Raw genomic sequence first — 23,967 nt, forward strand, 5'->3', positions numbered from 1 at the left:
TAAGAGGTTGAGAGGTATGGTCTGTACTGTAACATTGAAATTACTTGAAGATCTATTTATTTTAGGTTCCTAATACAAACTTACTATGTTCTTTGTAGTATTCATTATTGTAACCGTCCACTCTTGTGAAGACTTCCAGGGCACAGAGAATTAGAGAGGATAACTGGTTATGAAGAAATAAGACCCTGCTTGATATCAGATGTAAATCCTGCCTTAGTTCTCCAAGAAAAGCTGAGATGGTAGCTGTCAATCTAGCAGAATGAGCCCTATTATAATCTGGAATTTGCTTTCCATGTTGTTCACAACAAAACATGATACAATATTATAGACAATTGAAAAGGGACAGGTTTCCTACAAAACAGACAAATAAGCTGTTCATTTTGTCTGAAATCCATGGTTCTGCGGAACCAAAATCTCAGCCATCTATGCATATCTACAGAATGTAGCCTTCTCTCACCTATGTTTTCTGGATTATTCAAGAAGACTAGAATCTGTATAGTCTGGTTAAGTGTCAGTTCTGAAACTAGCTTTGGCTTAAATGAGGGATTAGTTTGTAGTGCTATCTTGTCCTGGTAGAATATAAGGAAAGGATCATTGCACATCAAGGCTAGGGATCTAAACTCATCTAGCTGAAGTAACTGTTGGTAGGTTGGCATAATGGTTAAAGTATTTGCCTTACCGAGACAAGGTGCAAGGTTTGATTTTCAAAAGGTATAATTGGACAGGCTTGCAATGATCCACAAGGGTAGTTAGCTTAGTACTAATCTATGAATCTATGAACTGCCTTCAACAGTCTCTTCCAAGACATGAACTGAACAGGAGAAGATGCTGTTGGTTCAAAGAGGGGTAAACATTTGTTCTGTAGAACATATCTAAGTTTACATGGTTGAGAAATCTACTTTCTAGGAAATCTGAAATGGATGACTCCTCTAAGTAACTGTATATCAGAAGGTCTACACTATCAGTTATGCAGACAGACAGGATGAAATAGCAGATGGATGCACGTTAATGGCCGTGTAAACTAAACCAGATTTGTAGAGGTCTAAAGATAGTTCAGAATTAATGCCACTCTAGCCTTTACGGGTTCAAAGTTCCCAGACTGGCTCTAGAAGGAGAATCTCTTCCATTTTGCTAATAAGATTTTTTTTTTTTTGTGCTGACTGGTTTACTAGAGTCCTTTATAATGTTTAGTACATCCTCCATCTTTCTGTGTCTGCCTGGGTTCAGGGAGAGGTCATCCAGGTCATTATCCTCAGTGTGGATAGGATGAAACAGTTTGAAGTACAGCAGGGACTCTATGTTGAATAAGTAGGTCTGCTCGCTGAGGCAACAACTTGTGCTTTTCTCCTGCTAGACTGTGCAGGGGAGGAAACTATAGCTGCCCTGGCCAAAAAGGAGCTATGAGAATCATTTTGGCCTCTACTTCTTCTCTTTAGTCACTACCCTGGGGACCAAGGGCATAGGATGGACTCTGTGTAACAAATGAATTGTCCAGTTTATAGAGAATGCATATGTCTCCCAGGCTCCTGGAGTTGCTGCCATGGAAAAAAGCTGTCTCAGCTGCCTGTTCTGATGGAAAGCAAACATTCCTATGTCTGGTACACCCCACACTATCCCCTGGTCAAGTCCAGAACACTGATCCTGTAGAACACCCATTCAAGAAGGTCAGCTTGTGATCTGCTCAGTCTGTCTGATACTACATTTTGCACCGAAGGAATATTCATGGCAATCAAGGTGACCCTTACTTCTGTGGTCATCTCCCGCACCTGCGTGGCAACCTGCAGAGTAAGCAGGAGTGAATTATTGCTTATCAAATGACTGTGGTACTGCCTGTTGTCACGTGTAATACGCACTCCTTCAGTGGAGTGAAGAAGACTCATTTGGCCATGATGAGGGTCAGTACTTTATATTTATGTATGTCTTCCTAATCTCATCACCTTGGTCCTTTGTTCCTTGAGATTCTCCACATCAGATCCCCAAGCAATGCCTGATGAATCTGCGGTAAGAGACACAGCTGGCTCTGGGGGCCTGAAGCGCATTTGTATATTCTGGGCACATTGCTAGGGTAACTATAAGATCTATTTCATGGCAGCAGGAAAACCCTGGTCTCCAGCCACTGAATGTGCTGACAGCAGCACTGCTAGAGTTCTTTCATGTGCAAGTTTGCTAAGCACACTGCCATGTACCCTGTGTGTCTTAGATATTCCCTGGCTATGAGTTCCACCTTCTGAATGGAAATGTCAAAGCAGTCCCTTAACATCGATATCCAGGTGTGCTCTTAGAAAATCATTTATGACAGGGAATAAGGAACTATTTTTCCCTGTTAACAATCAGTCCAAGTCCCTGATGCAGTTTATGGTGAAATTTAAAGCTTTCCTGCCACCCACTAGAAAGCTGCTAGGATCAGGTAGTCATCTATGAATCACTAAATGTGAAAGTAATTTGTCCTGCAAGATGATGTTACTGGCATTAGATCCTTTGCAAATAGTCTGAGCACAGTGCACAAGGCAATAGGCTAGGCATTGCTCTAATAATATCTTTCTTCCATTGCAAGTCTTAGGTATGTTTTGTATTTCTTGGTTATAGGGACATGTGAATATGCATCCTTACAATCCAGGGTCACAATGACAGACCCTTGAGAGATGAGTAACAGAAGTCCTGGCAAGGTGAATACCTTGAACATGGGGACCTCTACGAACTTGCTTAAATCGAAAAGTTACAAAATGCACAGTCAAATGAACATGCAGGATGCTGTATGAACATTTTTTTTAATTAAAAGAAATAAGAAATAAGAAATATTCTATTCATTCCATGTGTGCAGGTGACAGAATGTACAGTGGTGACAATGACCTCTGTCTACACAAAAAGAAAATGATAACAATATACTGCCACTATGTTTGGGAGTAGTGTGGGGAATGCTGGCTGATTAGACCAGTTGTTGTTAGAGCTGATGCCAGACAGAGTAAAATTATTTATATTTGTGGTGTTTGATATTAATATTACTTCTGTGGAGGTAGTGGGAGTGGCAGGAACAATGGAATTATGATGTTAAATTATTTATCTATTTGGCTATCTATATATGTAAATATTTTTCGCTTTGAATATATTTATTTTATTATTTTTAAAATGTGAACAATAACCAATAGAAAGGGAATGAGGAAGCTAAGATAAAGGAACATCATTAATTTGATAGTATTTCTAGGTACTGAGCTCAGCAATGTCACAGAAGGAGTAAAGATATTGATTACAATCGTCATTGTGTTAAACATCCTCTGATCTCTACAACGTATGTTCAATAGCAACCTGATTATTACCATTTGCACCATCATATTTATTCTGCTTAATCTAACTATTTTAGCTAAGGGAGTCAGAAAGTTTACAGACAACACAACAAAAACCTTTGCTGTCTTACATCACTACCCTACTCCTCATTTCTACACTAACCTACTACAAAGTTATGTCAAGGTTGTTGAGTCTTCCCAGGAAACTGGATTTTTTTTGCTGAAATCTCCTATATGGAAAGGCACAACTATAACACTCACCAAGAACAGGATTAAGAAACTTTTTATGTTAATGAATTTAATTACATACACATGGAAAAGTTCACATACATCTGAGTTTAAAGTGTTCTTACAAAGATCCCTGAATGAGCTCAAAGCCAGCAGTTTGACCTGTATTTCAGCACTGCTGCTGCATGTATCTAGTCTGCCTGCAGTACCGCTGATTTCATACAGGTGGAGCTGCAAGTCCTCTTAGCTAGCTGGTGGCACAGTACTGTCTATATTTTGAATAAAGGAATGATTGCATGACAGATCAAAGCTCATTTATGCAGGCATTATTTGTGTTAGACATGACAAGGAGTGCAGCTACTAAGTGGCTAAGCTTCAAAACAAACAATATATATTACACTTCAATTGTAACGCATATTCTGATGTTAATCTTATGAAAAAACTGTTCATGTATGTCGTCCTCACTTGTCACCACCAACAAGCAAAACATGTTCGCAACACACCTCAACTAGTATGTTGTAACCGGTACTTTAAGCAGGCAGGCTGCACACAATAAGCCTGCAGATGTAACTGTTCCTCTGCCATACTCATCCACTCCATTGGGTTATGCTGATAAGTAACACTTCCAGTGGCTTTCAATACCAATGGAAATATTCAAAGTCTGATCATATGACAAGCCTGATTTCTGTTATTAAACTTGGCGTACTGCCTCAGGAATCCTCATTTACTAACATAGAGTGAGGAGTCTTAGGGCAGTATGAAAGAATCACTATTAGTGCAAACACTTGGTATAGCACACAGATTCATTGGTAAGTTATTTTAGAAACTGTCCCTTGATGTAAACCAAATACATTCTAAGCCTAAAAGTCTAAAGAACAGCCTGAAATAAAAAAAACGAGGAGACAGAAACAGTTATGTATAAATTGATAAGATTTGAGAATATTCATTAATATCAAAACCTTAGGAGCCATTACCTGCTGCTTTTCAAAAGAGGAAAATTGACTAATGTTATGTTTAATTTTGTTTTCAGTTACCCACGGTTTCACTCCTCTATATTGTTAGTAGTCCTGGATGGTTGCACTTTCTAGGATTTAGATGCCAGAAGCATTAAGAGACTGTTGAGGTTAATAGCACCATGTCAAAACTAATTCCACTCCTTCTCTCGTGCAAGTTATTATTAACAGACAGGAATGACCAGTAGCTCTGTACTCTGGTCTGCCTCTGCAGTACAAAAACGTAAGTCTTGCTAGGCAAATATACATCTTTCCCATGTCCACAGATTTGTCAGTGGTAAATGCAGTATTCGCTTATCAAATCTCATATACTGTCTATAGGCTATAGGCTTTAGATCCCAGTAGTTAATGCAAATAGGTATGACATGACTGAAAATAGTAGCTCCTACAGAATAGGCTAACTCTGTACTATAGAAGCTATTTATGATATCCTTTAACATTTTAAAACAGATCTACAACAAATCATGTAATGTAAGCCTCTCTAGTCAAAAACAAGCTGTCCTTTTACTTATATATATATTTTTTGCTGTTGTTTAATTTCTTCCAATGTTTTGGATTTCTAATACAATGATGGGAATGGATCCCACTCCTGTGTTAAGGTGCAATTACTTTTCATGAAATTAGTATCAAGTCTTTGAGGTTGGCCACTGTCTCATTCTGCAATACATACAGGATTACTTGTACAGAGAGCATATTTAATTAGCCCTGATCCTCCTAGTAATATTGGAACTGCATGGGTACTGTTATTCCACATTTCTGTCATTTCTGCTTGCAAATCATGCTATTTTATGACTTTGTGTGTCTCAATACATAATACACTATAATTGCTAGTTGTAGCCATTTCAAAGATTAATATTACTGTTGTGTTTTCTCTAGGGCTAATTCATCTGGTTTTCTTGCATCAATATTCCTAACTGTTGGCATTTGGTGATCCCATGTAATCTAAACTTCATCACTGACAATAATTATTCGTGGTTCATGTTTTCAGTGCTTTTCATCACCTGTATATTATAGTGTTTGCACAATCTCCGGTGCAACAGCCTTGCCACATTCCTGAGCCTCAGCATCAAGATGTGTAAGTGTTTCCGGTGCTGTTCTACATTACTTGAATTTGATTGTTTCTCCCACTTTTACCATTCCTATTCACTTCTTCACCATTCTGGTCAACATGTGGAGGTTGTAGGACTATTCCATGCTTGACACTATATTTGGGGCCTTCTAGTTTTCTTTCCTTCTCTTCTAGTCTTTTTCTTTATGATATTTCTTTTGTTTTTGGCACTTCCATTTGTAATCAAGTTCTTTTCTACTTCTGGTATCATTTCCATTCCCCTAAATGTTTCTGCCAAACTAAGTGAGGTCATCATCCTAGACTTCTTCTCTTCATACTTTAGAACTTTCACTATATTTGGATCAGATGAGGCCAGCAGATGTGTAAACACTTCCATGAGCGCAGACCTATACATGTATTCTACTTCAAGGAGGCCCATTCCACCTTCAGAGTAAGGATATATAATCATGGCATTCACTGCTTTTTGCACTGCATTTAATTAGCATTCAGTATTTTTCTTGTTTTGTTGTCTGTTTCAGTGCTGTTTAGGGTCTGTCAAAAAACACAAAATCTGTATGAACAAAACAGGAGAAGCAAGTTGATTTATAGCTTGGGCTTTATTCTTAGATTACAAGGCAGTTTTCAATATTAGTTTCAGTCATCTGAAATATTACTTACTGAGCTTTGTTCTTATTTGCTCATATTTTATTGATCAATCCACAAATATCTGTACACTCCCCATTTTTCAAGTTCCTGGATATCAAATACCTGTCCCAGTTTGATATTTCCTTGGTACTGCAGCTTTCCCTTTATAAATATTGCTTTTGCACATTTATCAAGACTGTCAATCTTATATCTTCTGAGAAAGTGCTAACCATTTGTAGTTGTGCTCTCATATCATCATCTGATGAACTGTACAATTTTCAGTTATCCACATAAAGTAGATGAGATGTCTTTCAACAAGGTTGGTTTCTGAAAGATAAGCTGTAATTACAACCTAAAGGCAAGACAAAACAGATATGGGGCAAAGAAATTGGCCTTTGAATTTTTATCCCTGGAATAATAATTATCCCCTTACATAGCTCGGCTGCAAAGGGGTTTGCCTCTGTTTCATAGACAATGCAATGTAATTGACCAATGTAGGGTGTAATTTATACATCTGTAAGTATTTCATAAACCATGAATGTGGGATACTATCAGTTCTATGGAATCTATTCATGGCATGTTTAGATTTTTCCCCATTTTACAGATCTCTATTATGGTTTTAAAAAAGATGATCCTTTGCTTCATACGTGTTTTTTACCACCTTTTGCTGTATTGTCATGATTGATTTTGTTCAAGACAGCTACAAACTCTGTCTGTGTCAATTCAAATCTATAATTCATGCACTGCCAGAAATCAAGTTGATGGCTTACAGTTTTTGAGATGGTTCTGAGCTCATTCTTAAGGAGAGGTACATTTTTCTGTCTGTCCAGGATATGCATACAAGTCATTTTTACTCAGGTCTGAATCTTTGTGTAAATATGTTAATACCTATATCAAGAAGTTAGGTACTGCAATATGGACCTGGGTTTTCCAGTGAGATTTTTTTTAATTATTTGTCTTTATATTTGTCTGTTACTGCCTCCCATTTCATATCCCCTCTATTAGACTACTGTTTCTTTTAACCTTTCTATCCACTAAATATCTTTGCTATGTTCAACAAGGTCTTCATAAATGCTTCTCCAGAACACTTCTTTTTTTGGGTTGTACTTCTATTTCTTTTGCTTTGTTTATCAATTCTCTATAAAGCATTTTTGAGTCAGCAGTGAATTGCTTGTTTTATGACAGCTGCAATGATGGACATAAAAACTTGTATATGTTAATGGTACAGCCTAATAACAAAACTCACCAATAAGTTAAGAAGCCAGTCAGATCTACCTTGGGCCAAATCCACTGGCACTGGCTAGATCAAAAAAATGACTGCACCTTTGAGGTCTAGCAATGCTCTGGCCAGACACATTTTAAACTGCCTGAAATTGTTTGCCAAATATTAAATTAGGTAGACAGTCCGATAGCTGGTAAAATTAATTGTCCAGGTCAGAAAGTTTCATTCAGATGCCCCGCCACTTTGGCCTCTGATCAGCCACTGCATGAATTGTATGAAACTGTGTGTACAGATCTAAAGCTACCCAAGATCTCAGTACAAGTTCAGACACTTCTAAACTTCATTGGTTACTTTACCATTGTGACATCAACATTTCTGTTTCCTCGCTAGTATCCTATTAGCTTAATGAATTTACTAAGCTTTCTACTTGGGACAATTCTGTCTATCACAAAGTCAATTTTGTGAAGAAAATGATGTGTGTCTGCAAAGATTGCTTCAGAGATTCCTATTCAGCTGTGATGTTTATGAAACTATCATCAACCAGTATGACTATTTCTAACCAATACAAAACTATATTTTGGCTATATAGGATGCAGGTAATATAGGTGTAACCAGTACAAATTTACAACATTGGAACTGCCAAGCAAGTTCAGCTGCATGCAGACAAAGCAACAGTGTCAAGCATGTGTGATGTAAGTAGGCTATTTGTAAAGATTTTTTCCACTTCCTTGACAAGGACTGGAGTAATAACAGCTGCTATTCAGGTCCCAGAAACAAAGACATTTGTGAAATTCCATTATTTTCAGCCAGAAAGATATCAAGGAAAATTTCATTTAGAAGAATAATCTTACATCTTTCTCCAGTGTAAGAAAATGCAAATACATTTCATTTGCCAGTGTCTTTTTTACAGTATTAATAACAGAATGACTGCTATTTCCACCTTTTGCCATCATAAATCTAACTGTTTGAAGTAAGTGGTAGCAGCCAACAACCCAGTCACAAGCTTTTTCAGTAAGTCACTGTTGGGCAGTATATAAAGGCCTTTGAAGATGATAAACGGAACTTAATTTGTCAAGTACAGCGGTAAATCAAAAATCAATACATAACCACAGGCACTCTTTAAAAGTGAATATACTGTGCTATCATTTTAACAGCACCTCATATGTTTTGTTAACCCACCTTCCATTTATTTCTCACCCCCACCCCAACTCATCAGCCATAAAAGTAGTTTCCCAATCATGGTCCTTCCCATCATTTGTTTCTAAGAGATGTCAAAAATCATGGGGTAAAGGTAATGTTTCTTACTGTAAAAGTATACATTCACTTTAACCCTTCATTCTCTCACAATGCTCAATCATTTATCATGGACAGTTCTAAAATAGAATAAATGTCATTTTGTTCATCATGTCTCCTGACAGCTTCCTGGCTTCACTTCCATGCCCGTCAGTCTACATATAATGTGAAAAAGGTGAACATGGGCATTTTACTCCCCCAGAAGAGAAAGCCACTTATTGTCCACAAAATGTCTCAAGACTGGGTCACCAGTGGTACAGATAACTCTATCTTCATTCTACTATGTAAGCTCCAACTTGTCAGAATGACTGCAAAACAATGGCTTACTATTTCAGCTAAATGCAGTAAATGATGTACAATATGAAATCTACTACAAACAAAACTGACTTATACTTTGATTTGCATGCAAAAGTGGTAGGGCAAATCATGTTTTCATCCACAATAAAATACCATTTATGCTTTAAAAATGGTTCACTCACTCACAGACTCACATGCACAGGGACATACATACCCAGACTCACACAGACTTTTACAAATAAGCAGAGTTTTAATGTAACTGCTGCTGACTCGTTTTAAAAAAAATATTAGCACTACACAAACAAAGAATCACTTTAAATATGATCCACAGCCACACTTAATCTTAAACAATAAGGCTGTAGTGCATTGGAGAAATTAGTGTTTACTTGCTAGGTGCAGTATCATGTAACTGTCTAATCCTGCCTTTCTAGTCATGTTGAAACTAAGTGTCTTGCTTAACAAGTCTAGGACAAAGATTTTAGATTTATTTCAGTAAGCAATTTCTGAGCAATAATAACATTGCTAACATGTAAATTTATTATACATAGATCATCTAAATAAACAAAGTTTAGTTTTCATATATATGACTTTGGATGAGATACTTTTTTCTGAATGCATCAGATTTTATTCAAAAGTTTATTCTATTCATGCAGAACAAAATGTTACTATTTCTTACCTCTGTCTGCATCATAAATATACACAAACTTCTGCCATTTGTAGTGGTCTATTACATTGATGAGGGCTTCCTGAAGTTCAGGCCGTAGCTGCAAAACAAACTGGTTGGCTGTTTCAACTGGAAAACTTGGTGTAACGAAACAAAGATGAAGTGCCCCACAAAATGAAGTCAGCATATTTACAGTCTTTTTGTCATAGAAACCAAATATGGCATGAACTCCTTTAGAGAACTGGGAACAGACTGAAAAGAGAAACAGAGAGAAAGAAAAGATAACATTAGAAGACATCCAAATGTCTCCAGATAGTGCACTTTTTGCACTTTTAACTTCACTTTAGGATGATTAGTCATAAACACAAACTTCTGCTCACCAGAATAACAATGAACTAATTAAAACTGAGATTTGACTACTTTTACAGAGTGTGATATGTAAACTCCCTTACAGAAGATTCTACATTTCCTTTTAGCTTTATATATGCATATCTACGGTTACATGTATGTGGTGCAGCAGTTAAAGTTGTCGCCTCACAGCAAGAGGTTCTCCAGTTCGATTCTCAGGTTGGGTGCCTTCGGTGCGGAGTCTGCATATCCACCCTGCGTTCGTGTGGGTTTCCTGTGTGTACAATAGTTTCCTCCCACATATGTGTCTGCAGCATTTCTCCCCAGGCCTCCACTGAAAATAGGCTCTGCCATAGTCAGACTTTCCCCGTCAACAAATGTTAAATAAATAAATAAATTACATATAAATGGATTTCAAAACACTGAATAAAATAGTTGGAAACTCACTTGATAGAAAAAGTGTTGTGTCAAATCACAATTAGTAGAAAATATTACATGAAGTATAACACCTTCAACAGTAATTTTGCAAAGGGTCAAGCTCCTTCATTGCAGAATGTCCAGATTTTCCCCTCATATTCTTGGTCTGTTCCTCATAAAATTTGTGAATTTCTGGCAAATCACTGGGATGATATGAGGAGTGAAGTCACAAAGTAATTGCATACATTTGTATTTCAGACTTCAAATTCTTCGGAAAAAGCATGCTAACACAAATCCTGTTATTCTAGCAACTTTCTAAGTTTATATGAGCAATTTTTAAAATCTGTCCCTATTTTTGGCCTTTGTTCCCCCATTCTGGCAGGCTTTGTCCAGATTTCTAGCACTAAGAAGTTGAAAGGTATGGTACTAGTCTGCTACAGTACTAAATGGACACTGGACATATGAGTTTTCATTCTTTTTTCAGGTTTTGTAATCCAACCAAATGAATGTGAACAAATAAAAGTAATAAATTGAACTTTATCATTATAACTTTAAGAACACATGCACTAAACTCAATGTTTCTTCCTTTGGTAATTGGTCTCATTTTTCAAATCCCATGCAGCACTGATTCTCTTTTGTATCTCAGCCATGTAGTGTATCGGGTACAGCCCTAACTGTGAGACAGATAACATGGGTTTTAGTAACAGTCTTGGTGTTTTAATAGCCAGGTGAAAGGGAGAAGTGAGTGGTCACTGTTTGCTCACTTCCTCAGGAAGGATATTGGTGTGTCTCTGATCAGCTTATCACCACCATGCAAGAGTAGGCGTCCATGGGACAAAACATAGCCAGGACCAGTGGAATGAGCTTGCTTTTGCCTTTCCAGTGATGATAGCTTACATCAGTGTGTGCGTTGCAACACATATTCATATGGGGAAGGCATAGTTTCTCTTTGCTGTAATAATGATATACGGGACATAAATGATCCATTTCAAATTTGGCTTGGATAAAACACAGATCAGATGGAACGGTTTTACTTCATGAAACTCATTTGATCTTTTAACATATTAATATGCATTTGGGTCCAGCATATCTAATTAAGCACATTTCCTTGAGTTAGGCAGGTTTGGTTATAATACTAAAAGGTATTTGGGAACGGAAATTAAGGAGTATTCCAACTGTGAGTCAGATACACTTTTACTATACACTATCAGATGCTTAAATTCTCATTATTTTTTGTTTATTTGACATTTGTTTACAGGGATAGTCCGACTGGGTCAACACAGCCTGTTTTCAGCAAATGCCCAAGAAGAAAAGCTCCAAATACAAACATAAACACAGCTCTCAAGATCTTGCAGTATCATAGAATATGTATATGTAGAATATGTACATCACAAAATATGTACCTGATACCAGATATACCCTTTTTGCAACACATACTTCTTGAATGCTATATCAGGAGGTTTACAAAGTTTGACAATAAATTAGAAAATGTTCTTCAAACCTCTTTTAGACAAGTCAAGTCTTTATTACAGATGTCCACATTTGGAATCTTATAGAGTTAAACTAATGTACATTAGACATTAAATATAAGATTATTCATATTTATGTTAGATGTGAACCATACATTAGGTTAGATGTTTTGTATCATAAAGGAACTATCTACTACTGAACTTTTATGTAAGTTCAGTTTCTGAAACATAATGAGCATGCCTATGCAAACTTTTCATCACTTATGATGTCCATCTGAAAGGTAAGGCTAGATATTTCCTTAATCAACTCTTACAGGCTGGCCAATGTAAACAAACAATGGTATTATATACATCTATAACTATCCATCTAGATAGACAGATAACAATGATCTACTCTTCTGTACATAATGCAATGGTTACCCTCATTTGCATGTGACCTAGATTTGCACTCTAGCACAATACTGATGTTTTGGTCTGGCTTATATACATACTCACAGTGCTGACAACATGTTTTCTCTACCAAAACTTCTAATACTGCCAAAAAGCTAATTACAATATCCTTATATTAAAAACTCTGCCAAAATACTGTAATCAAATCGCTGTCAAACTGCTGCAAGCAAAACTCTGTTTCAATTCTGAGATCAAAGCTCTGCCATCTACTGCAATCAGAGCTCCATACCTACATTTTCTAATCAGTTTCTAAAATTATCAGAAATCTAGTCTAACTTGTTTGCTCTGTATTTTAGCTTGCACTATTGTATGCCATCCTCGGCTTTGTATTTATTGTGTTTTGTTGCCTATGTCCTAGTTCTATCCACCTACCCCCTCTAACAAATGAATAAATAAATTAACAATATACTATGATGCGATTATAAATCAGTCAATGACCTTAGCAAGGTAAATTGTATGCATATAAGGTTTCTATTCACAGATGTACTCATTTCATAAAATACAAAAGCCAGATATTTACTTCAGGATTAATAACCTATAAACATGCATAAAAGTAATTAAAAGCAGGCAAGTTGTTTCACAGTTTCTTTGCATAATCTTTGAGAAAGATATGTAAATGAAAACTATGCTTCATCTTAAATGGTTAATGTAATAGTTCTGAGTCCATTATTGCAAACATAAAATAACAATTAGTAGAATTAGCAGAATCAACAAATTACTACACGACTGTAGAAAGATTACAACAACTATTTTTCCTTTACTTAGTCATTATTACTTTGCATTGTCTAGAATCAATAAACAGTGCATGGCAATACATTTTTAGACATAGCAACATTGCAACAAATTTTAAAACTAGATGGAAATCATTACTACATTACAAAAAGATATTCCTACCATGTCTTAAAGGTATTTTGTGGTATCTGGATGTTAAAATCATGGGGAGTCTCTCAAACTCCAATTTCATTACTAAAAATAATTATTAAAGACACAGTACAATGGGATTGTAGATTATTACTTAATACTACAGGTTATAAAACAGAAAAAAAATATAAATGTTCATACAGGAAAAGTTCATTGCTTATAGACTTCTTTTGGATGGTCATCATATCATATTAGGAACGTTTTTCTTATGATAGAAATCCCATGTGTATGAAATTGAATAAGAGACTTTGAAGCTGTAATCTGTTCTACGCCACAAAAACTCAGAACCAAAGCTGTAACAAAATAAACACATCTATTGTGGCACAAAATAAGTATGTCTTTTATCATCATCACATATCATTGCCTCCTACTGCTTAGTAGAAGAAAAACGTTAAAAAATATTCCTAGAAAATGTAGATAATTTCAGTCTTTCCTCTCTTGCATACATCATCATCATCATCTTCTTTCGGCTGTTCCCATTAGGGGTCGCCACAGTGGATCATCTGTTTCCATTTCTTCCTGTCTTCTGCATCATGCTCTTTCACACCAACCGCCTGCATGTCCTCTCTCACCACATCCATAAACCTCATCTTAGGCCTTCCTCTTTTCCTCTTACCTGGCAACTCCATCCTTAGCATCCTTTTCCCAATATACTCAGCATCCCTCCTCAGCACATGTCCAAACCAATGCAATCTCGCCTCTCTTGCTTTGTCTCTAAACTGTGCAATCTGAGCTGACTCTCTAATATACTGATCCCTAATCCTGTCTATCCTAGTCACACCCAGTGCAAATCTTAATATCTTTAACTCTGCCACATCCAGCTCTGACTCCTGTCTTTTTGACAATGCTACTGTCTCCAACCCATATAACACAGCTGGTCTCACTACCCTCTTGTAGAGCTTCCCTTTCACTCTTATTGGTACCAGTCTGTCACAAATCACTCCTGACACTCTTCTCCGCCCATTACACCTTGCCTGTACTCTCTTTTTCACCTCTCTTCCACACTCACCATTACTCTGAACTGTTGATCCCAAGTACTTAAACTCATCCACCTTTACCACCTCTACTCCCTGCATCCTCACCATTCCTCTACCCTCCCTCTCATTTACACACATATATTCTGTTTTAGCCCTGATGACCTTCATTCCTCTCCTCTCTAAAGCATATCTCCACCTCTCCAGGGTCTCCTCAACCTGGTCCCTACTCTCACTACATATCACAATGTCATCTGCAAACATCATAGCCCATGGGGCCTCCTGTCTAATCTTATCTGTCAACCTGTCCATCACCACTGCAAATAAGAAAGGGCTCAGAGCTGATCCTTGATGTAATCCCACCTCCACCTTAAACGTATCTGCCACTCCCACCGCAGTCCTCACCAATGTCACACTAACCTCGTACATATCCTGTACCAATCTTTCATACTTCTCTGCCACTCCCGACTTCCTCATACAATACCACAACTCCTCTCTAGGCACCCTGTCATATGCTTTCTCTAAGTCCACAAAGACACAATGCAACTCCTTCTGACCTTCTCTGTATTTCTCCAACAACACTCTCAGAGCAAATATTGCATCTGTAGTGCTCTTTCCTTACATACATGGCAGATAAAAAAACAGAAAAAAATGAATATTATCTACTATTACTCCAGGTAAGGAGGTAACTTATTTTCACAAATATACACATTGCAAACACACATGGAAAAATGAGATAATACAACTTACAGTTTTGTACAGGGTGCATACCATATAAGCGTCATATTATGATTGAAATGACTATATGAGAAAGTAGGTTTAAAGTATTATGCAGTGAAGACTCTAGTTTGGCTGTTTTTTTTTTTTGCAGTTGTTACCAAATGGTTTGTCTTTACTACTTTTACCCTTTGGTGTGAATGTTATCTGTGATATTTTGCAGGTACCTTAATCTTTATGGAGATTAGGCTTATTTTAAGTTCTGTATTCCTTAAGTATAGCCAAACAATTTACTTATGCTGTACTGATGAGGTCACTAAAAAGGTTGAAATGTGCAAGTCTACAGCTAGTGCCGTTTGGCTTTATTGGCCTGAATACACCAATAAAGGCTTAAAACATAAAATGTCAAGGGCATTCAGAAGCCATGTAGCTGAAACACTATGTCCTTAAGGGGTCATTTGCATATATTCCATGGGCCTCTACAACAGGAGGTTTAATGCATTACACAGTGAATATTCTAGTTTGTTTGGGTTTTTTATTGCAGTTTTGCTGATCGTATCAAGCAGGTCAGGCAGCTCTAATTCTCTTTCAGTGAAACTGTCAGCATATAAATGAATATTAAATCAAGAAAACTACCATAGTGAAAGTGGAAAGTTCAACCAAAAGCTAGAGTGGAAACTTTACAAATGTTTTTTTTCCTGTCAATAATTTTACCTGGAGACTTCAAGGCAGATTTCTGAATAAAAGCAGATTATCTATTTGCTGCTACCTTCCTTACTACTTTGTAAATCATCTTATTGGTTTCCTCATAGGCCCATGTCCTCTAAATTGCCTAAATATTCAATTACAACAAATTTAAAAAAAAAAAGACGACTATATTGTTATCTAATAGGAAACAAGTGAAGAGTTTGTTTTTTTGTTTTCTTGCGAGACACATGACAAAGGGTGAGGACAGGGGACTAGCTCTGGTGCCATGTTTCTGTGTATACTAACTTCAGCTATTATGGAAATTAAATCAGATTTATTATTTATGCAATGACTTCATGAATCTTTCTCAAGTGAAGACTACCATGACCAAATCATCTGGAAAACTATCTGCCTTGAAATCTTCATTCCCTGATCCTACCTCAGGTTTATAGGAATAAAGAGTCAGGACTGTTTGCTACATTAGAACAGAAAACTGTTGCATTGGGCTGGAAGATCTTATTAATGATATACATATTTTAGTACTTTTATTATAGGAAATTACTTAACCAAAACTAATACAATTTAATACCAACCATTTTTAAATAAGGCATGAAACAAATCACACAATACTGAAGCATCCAATACTGTTAAGAAATCTTATGAAATTAGTATTAAAATACTTAAAAATCAAATATTCAAAATCATATGAATGTAAAGCACAGCTCTACATTTACTACTCCTCTTGGGATCCCTTGGTCCACGGGCCTAACCAAGAATCACCAAGAGGTCATCTACCAGAGGAGTCATGGATCCACCCAGTGAAGTGTCACTTCCAAGACAAATGTAAGGAGGAAATGGGAAGGTTGTTACAGAAGGGTTGCAGAGACCAGTAGTTATAGCTGGTCAGGAGAAAGAATACAGGAAATACTGTATGCTCCTTCAGTGCAATCTTCATTTACTACATTACAACCATTTGCCTGAAGGATTCCACATTATGCTTTTTGAAACCCTTGAGTAAGAACTATTTTTTTCTGAAAGATCTAATCAGTAGCCTATATTTGTAACTATAGTTTTAGGTAATCAGGTTCATATTTTCTTTGTGTCCTTCACTTAAAAAAAATTGGAAGGCAGTCCCAAGAGACTTGTTTTGGAAGCTTTAAGAAGAATGGAAGATGAGTTTATATTATTTGAGGTTCCTGGCCCAGATGTGATTCTACTGCTACATTCTCTACTTTGGGGAATATATTAGTTCTAGCTAAGAAATAAACTACCTGACAATGAAAACAACTTAATTCTCTTGAATAAGTCTTACTGCAAACCTCTTTTAACAAAACACAATACTAAAAACTGTCCTATTAAGCTGGTAGCTTTGGTGAAAAAATATTGACTTTTTTCAGTGTTACACAAGTACAGCTCTAAATAAATCCTTACAAATTATTTAATGAAAATACTACTTCTTCATTGCTTATTTTAAATATCCAATGTGAGTTTTGAAAAAGTCTTTTGTTTAGGTCACATTAGACTTTTCTGACTGAATGGGAATCCTCATCTTGTCTTTTCTTTTCCTTAAATCTCTTCCCCGTCTTCCTGTTTGAATTTAAACAAATATACACATATACATACCAGGAACCAACTGGCTAAAGGATATGCATTCCATCAACGGTAAACCATCAAAAACAATTACGTCAGTGTTGCATGTCATGATAGCACAGTAGTGAAGAGAATAGCAATGGATTCACTCACTTTCAAAATGGACTGTGTATATTTCCTTGAGACTGGTTTAGATTGGGATAAAGAAAAATATCATATCCTCCTCTCTTATCTGACCTTGGAGCTATTACATTTACAGAATCAGGAGTATGGGGCTGGAAGGGTCCTGGCTCTACAAAAATACATAATGTAAATATTTTGCAACAAGAACTGCCAATGGCTAATTTAATTAGCTGTAACTGTGATCACTAAAAGGAATGATTTAATTTTACATTGATGATTCAATACATACACATATATGTTTGTGAACATCTGAATAGTGAGACCACCAGCCAAAGTGATCAAATATGAAAATATTACAAACTACTGTTCTTCTCATGTAGAAGATCACTGCATAGAGGGGTTGGGGTATTTACCCCCATAGTGCAACATTGGAGATGGTAAATAAAAGTTACAGGAGGTATAAAGTTGCTGGGGGGGTTGTCCCTTGGGAAAAAAAAATTAGTTTTAAAAGTTTTTGTTGTCAATATGTTTTTACATGATTTTAAATGTGTATGAGTACTTGAATTTCATACACATTTGTTTGATTAGTTATACTCATTTTTTTTTGTTTTAAGGAGACAATATATAAATCTATAAGGGTTTGGTAGTTTGTGTGACAAAATAGATGGTCGACAAATACATGAGACAGTCACTAAGGCAGGAGAATATTCCCTTACCCCTGGGATTGTGCTATCTAGGTTAGTATATATAAATAGCAGGAGGGGTGGAGAGGAGTATTCTTCCTCTAATAATGCTAGTCCTTATTGTCCTGCTTCAAGTTTGATCCTTGGAGCAGACACCAAAGCATGCTGACATTTTGCTGTAAGCATTAATATGTCGCCACTTACAATACTGGTATTTGGCCATTTGACTAAAGATAGTATAAATATTTATATATATATATATATATATATATATATATATACACATATATATATATATATATATATATATATATATATATATACATATACATATATATATATGTGTGTGTGTGTGTCTATACTGTACATACATATATATATATATATATATATATATATATATATATACACATACACACACACATATATAGATACGATCACTCCAGAATGCTGAAATTTCATAATCTTGAGACTCAATCTCCAGGACCAGAATCTCGAGATTGCAGAATCTCAAACATTAAAAAAAAAAAAAAAAAAAAAAAAAAAAAAGTAAAACTTCCAACAAGCTGTTGCACCCCATATACCCCTTGCAACTTAAATATACCAACTCCTAGTTCGCACTACAGTGGAGTGAATGGCAAACTTTCCATTCTGCATGGTACTGCAATCCCCATTCACTACTTTTGAGATTTTGCAATCTCGAGATACTGGTCCTCGGGATTTAATGTCTCGGGATTGTGGAATTTTGGTATTCCGTAGTGATCCCACACACACACACACACACACACATACATTTTATATATATATATATATATATATATATATATATATATATATATATATATGTCTGTATAGATGTACACACACACACATATATATATATATATATATCTATATATATATCTATATATATATATATATATATATATGTATACACACACACACACACACACACACACACATATGCATATATGTATATATAGATTCCTGATCCAGAGACTCCCCAGACTCTGAAATAGACTGCCCACACATGTCAAGCAGAGCTCCTCTTTGACCCTCTTCAAAATAAACCTTGATGATTGGATAGGAGATAGGAAATTCACCCCAGGGATCATGTCAGTCACCCTGCTAGACAGAGGTCCAGGGAAGTAAATACTGTGGGAAGAAATAGCCAAGGAATTGCTATGGCTAGGCTTGTATAGGCCCTAGGGCTGATAGCCTAGTACCAACCTATGAACCTATGTCTGTATATACATATAAATGGATATAATAGCATTTTTCAAATTGATATTATGTCAATATGACTATCAACAACACAGTTCTGTGCATGCAGCGATGTGACTCCTTAGAATATGCATAGTTAAAAAAAAAAAGTGTATTGACAAGAGCACAAGGCCCGCAGCACACCCTTTCACCCCTTGCTTATTATATATGTGTGTGTGTGTGTGTATATATATATATATATATATATATATATATATATATATATATATATATGGGGATTAGCTGTTCTTGCACAAATTTAAGGCATCTGTATTGTTGATCAAAGTGTGTAAATATTTTTTTTCTTAAATTGACAAATGTTATGGAAATGACAAATAGCAAATAAATAAAGAATTATTAAAACTAATCATGATTCTTTTGAAAATTTTAATCAAATTTATCCTTCTCCAAATTGTTGCATCCATGTCACTACATATATCAAGAAAGGAAAAAAAAAACACCATTGACCTGTAGTCATAAATTGTCTATACAATGGTACTGTTAGGGAGATGTAAAGTACCATACTGTGTAAGGACTAGGACTGAAGCAAAGGCAGGAGCATGAAAAAGTTTGATAAAAATGAGTAAGTGTGGACATTTACTGTGATCCTAACCTACAAATGCTTGCAAACACATGCAACTCCAATGCCAAAACGTTTGTTATAAACAAAACGGCTTGGCATTAGTACCCAGTCCCACATACATTACATTCAGCACTTTGATCATTGTTTCCAAAGATAATGTAACATTTGACAAGTTTTATCAGAAAAAAATATATCAGTGAAAGGTATTTTCTATGAAATGTGATGTACTCATATATGTAAAGATAGATGGGGACATGCAAAACCAAAAAAGGCATGAAAATAAAACATTTATATATTTGCATGTTCCAAATGATACAGGCTTAGTTCTATAAGACAGCCAAGAAATGAGGCTTTGCCAAAAGCTTTCTCAATGTCACGAGATCATAACTTTTATAAATGTATACTTATTTTGATCATTAATTAATTAACTAATTAATGAAGTGCAATTTCCAATGTATCAGTGTTATATTAATACAATACTGACATCAAGGGGATTCTATAAAAACTACAGATCCAGCTCCTGCTTTAACCTCATCCAACTTATGCTGAACAGCACTTCTGTGAACAAAACTGTTGGTCAACTTGTCTGCCTCCACTTACCTACTGTACACTGTTGCTGTTCATGTCAATTGCCATCTACTGTCTTATGTTGTCTCTACTAAGCATCTTGTTAAAATATCTCTTTTCTGCAATATCCTTCTTAACTGATTTATTGACATTATATAAGTTGAAAATAGCTGATCCACTGTTTCAAGAAACTGCTCTGTTACATAACTTGTCTCAAAATATCATGGACATTGCCTCTTCTCACTGAAATCATATCATAAAGTGTACTTAGGCTTACTTTTCTTCTAGCATGCATATATTGTATGACTTACTGCATTTACTCTTCATATATGCACTCTTTCATTATTGTTTGTCTGTTAATAATTATTCATGCTGTTGTCAAGCTTTTCTCCCCGGGCCTCTGCTGAAAAGGAGCTTTTTGCTCAATTGGACACTCCCAGTCAACAAATGTCAAATAAATAAATAAATATGTATAAGCTTTACTACACATTTTTAGTTTCAAAAATTGAAACTTCAGGATATTTTCTATAAACATGGTCCATGGGATGTGCAAAGCAATGTTACTGTCAGTGTAGTATTAAACCATACTACAAAAAAGGCACTTGGAAGGCATTATTTTCTCATTTGCACTGTAATGATCTTTACAAAACAGTAGGTAGAGTTGTCGCCTCACAGTAAGATGCTGTCCAGTTCGATTCTCAGCTAGAGCGTCTTCTGCATGGGACATGCGTGAATGGGCGTACCTTCTTGAAGGTTGTGCATCACGGCTGGTAACTTGGCACGTAAAACTCAACTACCAATCATTAGTGGACCGGAGTTCTGCTGTGGCGACCCATAACTGGGAAAAGCCAAAAAAAAATAATGCACGAAAAGCATTGCTACTGTCCACGTATATTCAACAAAATGATATCACAAAATAACAATATATTAATTACAGTGTGTTGTCTCATAATGTGCTTTAGCAAACTACATCTGTATTATTTCTTTTTCCCGTCTAGAATGCTGAGTCAATTGCCAGGTTAAGGCTCATCTTCAAAAGAAGTAGCTCTTTTCAAGTCACTCTAACCAACATTTTGTATTCCCATCTAGTTTGGCTGGTATTTCTTCTTGCCTGCTGGGGAGTTCCATAAGAGAGAGAGAAGTGAACCTGAATGCTAGCACTACTGCTCACACAGGCTCTGTTAGATTCTGTTTGCTAATCGCCATGCCCAGGAAGAGTTGCGCTGGAGGAAGAATTATGAGTGTCCTACCGACTTATTTATTTCTGCATGTGTCATAAGCCAGCAAAAAAAAACAAACAAAAAAATTCACAACTGATGCATGCATGTTGCCCCTGACATGGTCCTCATCTATTTATCTTGAGAGAGATCAGCCTCTTCAATTTTTAAAGCCTTGGAAAAGAAGCAACAAGTGCTTACATGCTATCAGAACTGGTTAATAATTAGGTCTGTATTCATTGGGCTTGTTTTAACAATAGCAGTTATTAGCATATATTGTTTAATGGGTATCCTGGCAAAGCAATGGCATTCAAAACAGTGCTGGTTTCAACATATTATTAATGTAAACTGCCAGACCTACATGTTAAGCTGCATTTTCACATTCTTTCTGTATTTGTCATTACTGCACAACTCTTTACTAATTTCACTGTGTATTGCACAGGATACAATTACACAACAAACAACCTTACTCTTCTTTAATATAAATGTAATATTTGTTAATATAAATTAACTTAATATAATTTTGTATATATATATATATATATATATATATATATATATATATATATATATATACATATATATATATATATATATATATATATATATATATATATATATGCATTAATATATATATATATATACATATATATAAAACAACCAACACCACAATGTAACTTCCAATAGTAAATACTGTACACAGTAACAGATAAAGAAGCAGCATCACCATGACAGCTGTAACTAAAAACAACTTTAATGGCATATGAAACAAAAGGATAAGCCCTTTCAGACATTTACCATGTCCTTCTTCAGTTCTGAAAACTCAAACAGTGTGTGCTAAAAACCAAAATCATACACTGTTTTAGAGTTTTTAAATCTGAAGAAGGACATGGTAAATACCCAAAAGTGCTTATCCTTTTGTTTTATATGCCACTAAAGTTGTTTTCAATTGCAGCCATGGTGGTGATACTGCTGCTCTGTTTATATGTGTATATATATATATATATATATATATATATATATATATATATATATATACACACACACACACACACACACACACACACACACAATGTGTAGCTATAGTGCAGAGAGTCTACTAGTTTCATAGCTGAAATGTATTAAAGCAAATCAGTAAAGCTAAATAAATTCATCATGTTGCTTCTTGACTTATGTACACATTATTAATTACAATTTGCTAATATGTGGTTACCAATTTGTGCTGATATATATGAGTTAACTTACAGTACACTGATGATAAACACTACTTATGCCAAAAAAAATAACAGTTCCATACTAGAAAAAAATTATAATTCTTCTATCATCTTAAAATGACTTATTATAAGTATTACTAAAATATTACTACTAAAAATAAAGAGGTCTATCAACAAATAAAGCCATATGTTACATTTTTTAACAGAGTTTAGCAATACATAATAATGTTTTAAAATGTCATCATAACAATTCACTATTTGTTACTATTACCAAACACAATACATTTAAACTATTTCTAATAATGCAGATCTAATTTTCATATTATATCATTTGCATTGCTTGTTGGGAGGGTGGCCCAATGGTTAAGGTGTTTGCCTTACAAACACAAGGTGCAGGGTTTGAGTCTCACAAGGGATAGTTGGCTAAGCTTAAAATGGCTCACAAGGGCAGTTAGCTTAGTACTAATCTATGAACCTATAATATGTTATAACCAATGCCTTTACTCAGCCTCACATGCACAGCTGACAGCTTCTTATTTGTGAGTATATAGAAAATTTGCATGAATACTGCAAGACAAATACAATATTCACATCTAATATATTTATATTCAGTCCTTAATGCTTTTAGTTTCCTCAGTAGTCAAATATTAAAAAAATAATAAAAAATAAATACTTTAGAAGGATATCAATCAAAGGCATGGCCAAGATGACTAACTGGTAGCAGCAAGTGGTGAAAGCTCTATGACTGAAAGCTTTTCTCTGACAAAAATATAATAAAAAAAAATGAAAATTTAGAAAATCTTGTTAGCTAATTTTATTAACTAATATTAAGGGGAAAGATTTATAGCTTCAAGTTCTTCAAAAGCTGTAATTTTCTTGTCAGAATTTCAACTGCTTGGTTAAGAGAGGAGAGACTTGATGAGACATTAAGAAATTGTACTCATGATTGTGTTAAAAAAGACATCCTGTCATTAATATCTAGTATGCAGGATGAAGTACTTAAAATGGGAAAACTGGTTATTATAACAGAAAGATAGAAAGAAGAGTCCAGAA

General features: G+C 35.4%; 1 protein-coding gene across 4 annotated transcripts in view; it reads right to left on the reverse strand.

Moving 5' to 3' along the window:
* Positions 1-23,967, reverse strand: part of GRIA1 (glutamate ionotropic receptor AMPA type subunit 1) — a 2,520,544-nt gene that overhangs the window by 1,857,057 nt on the left and 639,520 nt on the right. For all 4 annotated transcript variants that reach the window (XM_044069490.1, XM_044069489.1, XM_044069493.1 and 1 more), the window contains exon 3: positions 9,704-9,943. In XM_044069490.1, coding sequence (XP_043925425.1) covers positions 9,704-9,943 — 240 coding nt within the window. The remainder of the gene's footprint in view (positions 1-9,703; positions 9,944-23,967) is intronic.

This window comes from Protopterus annectens, chromosome 4.part0 (assembly GCF_019279795.1).
Source record: "Protopterus annectens isolate FY-2018-M chromosome 4.part0, PAN1.0, whole genome shotgun sequence".
Classification (NCBI taxonomy): domain Eukaryota; kingdom Metazoa; phylum Chordata; order Ceratodontiformes; family Protopteridae; genus Protopterus; species Protopterus annectens.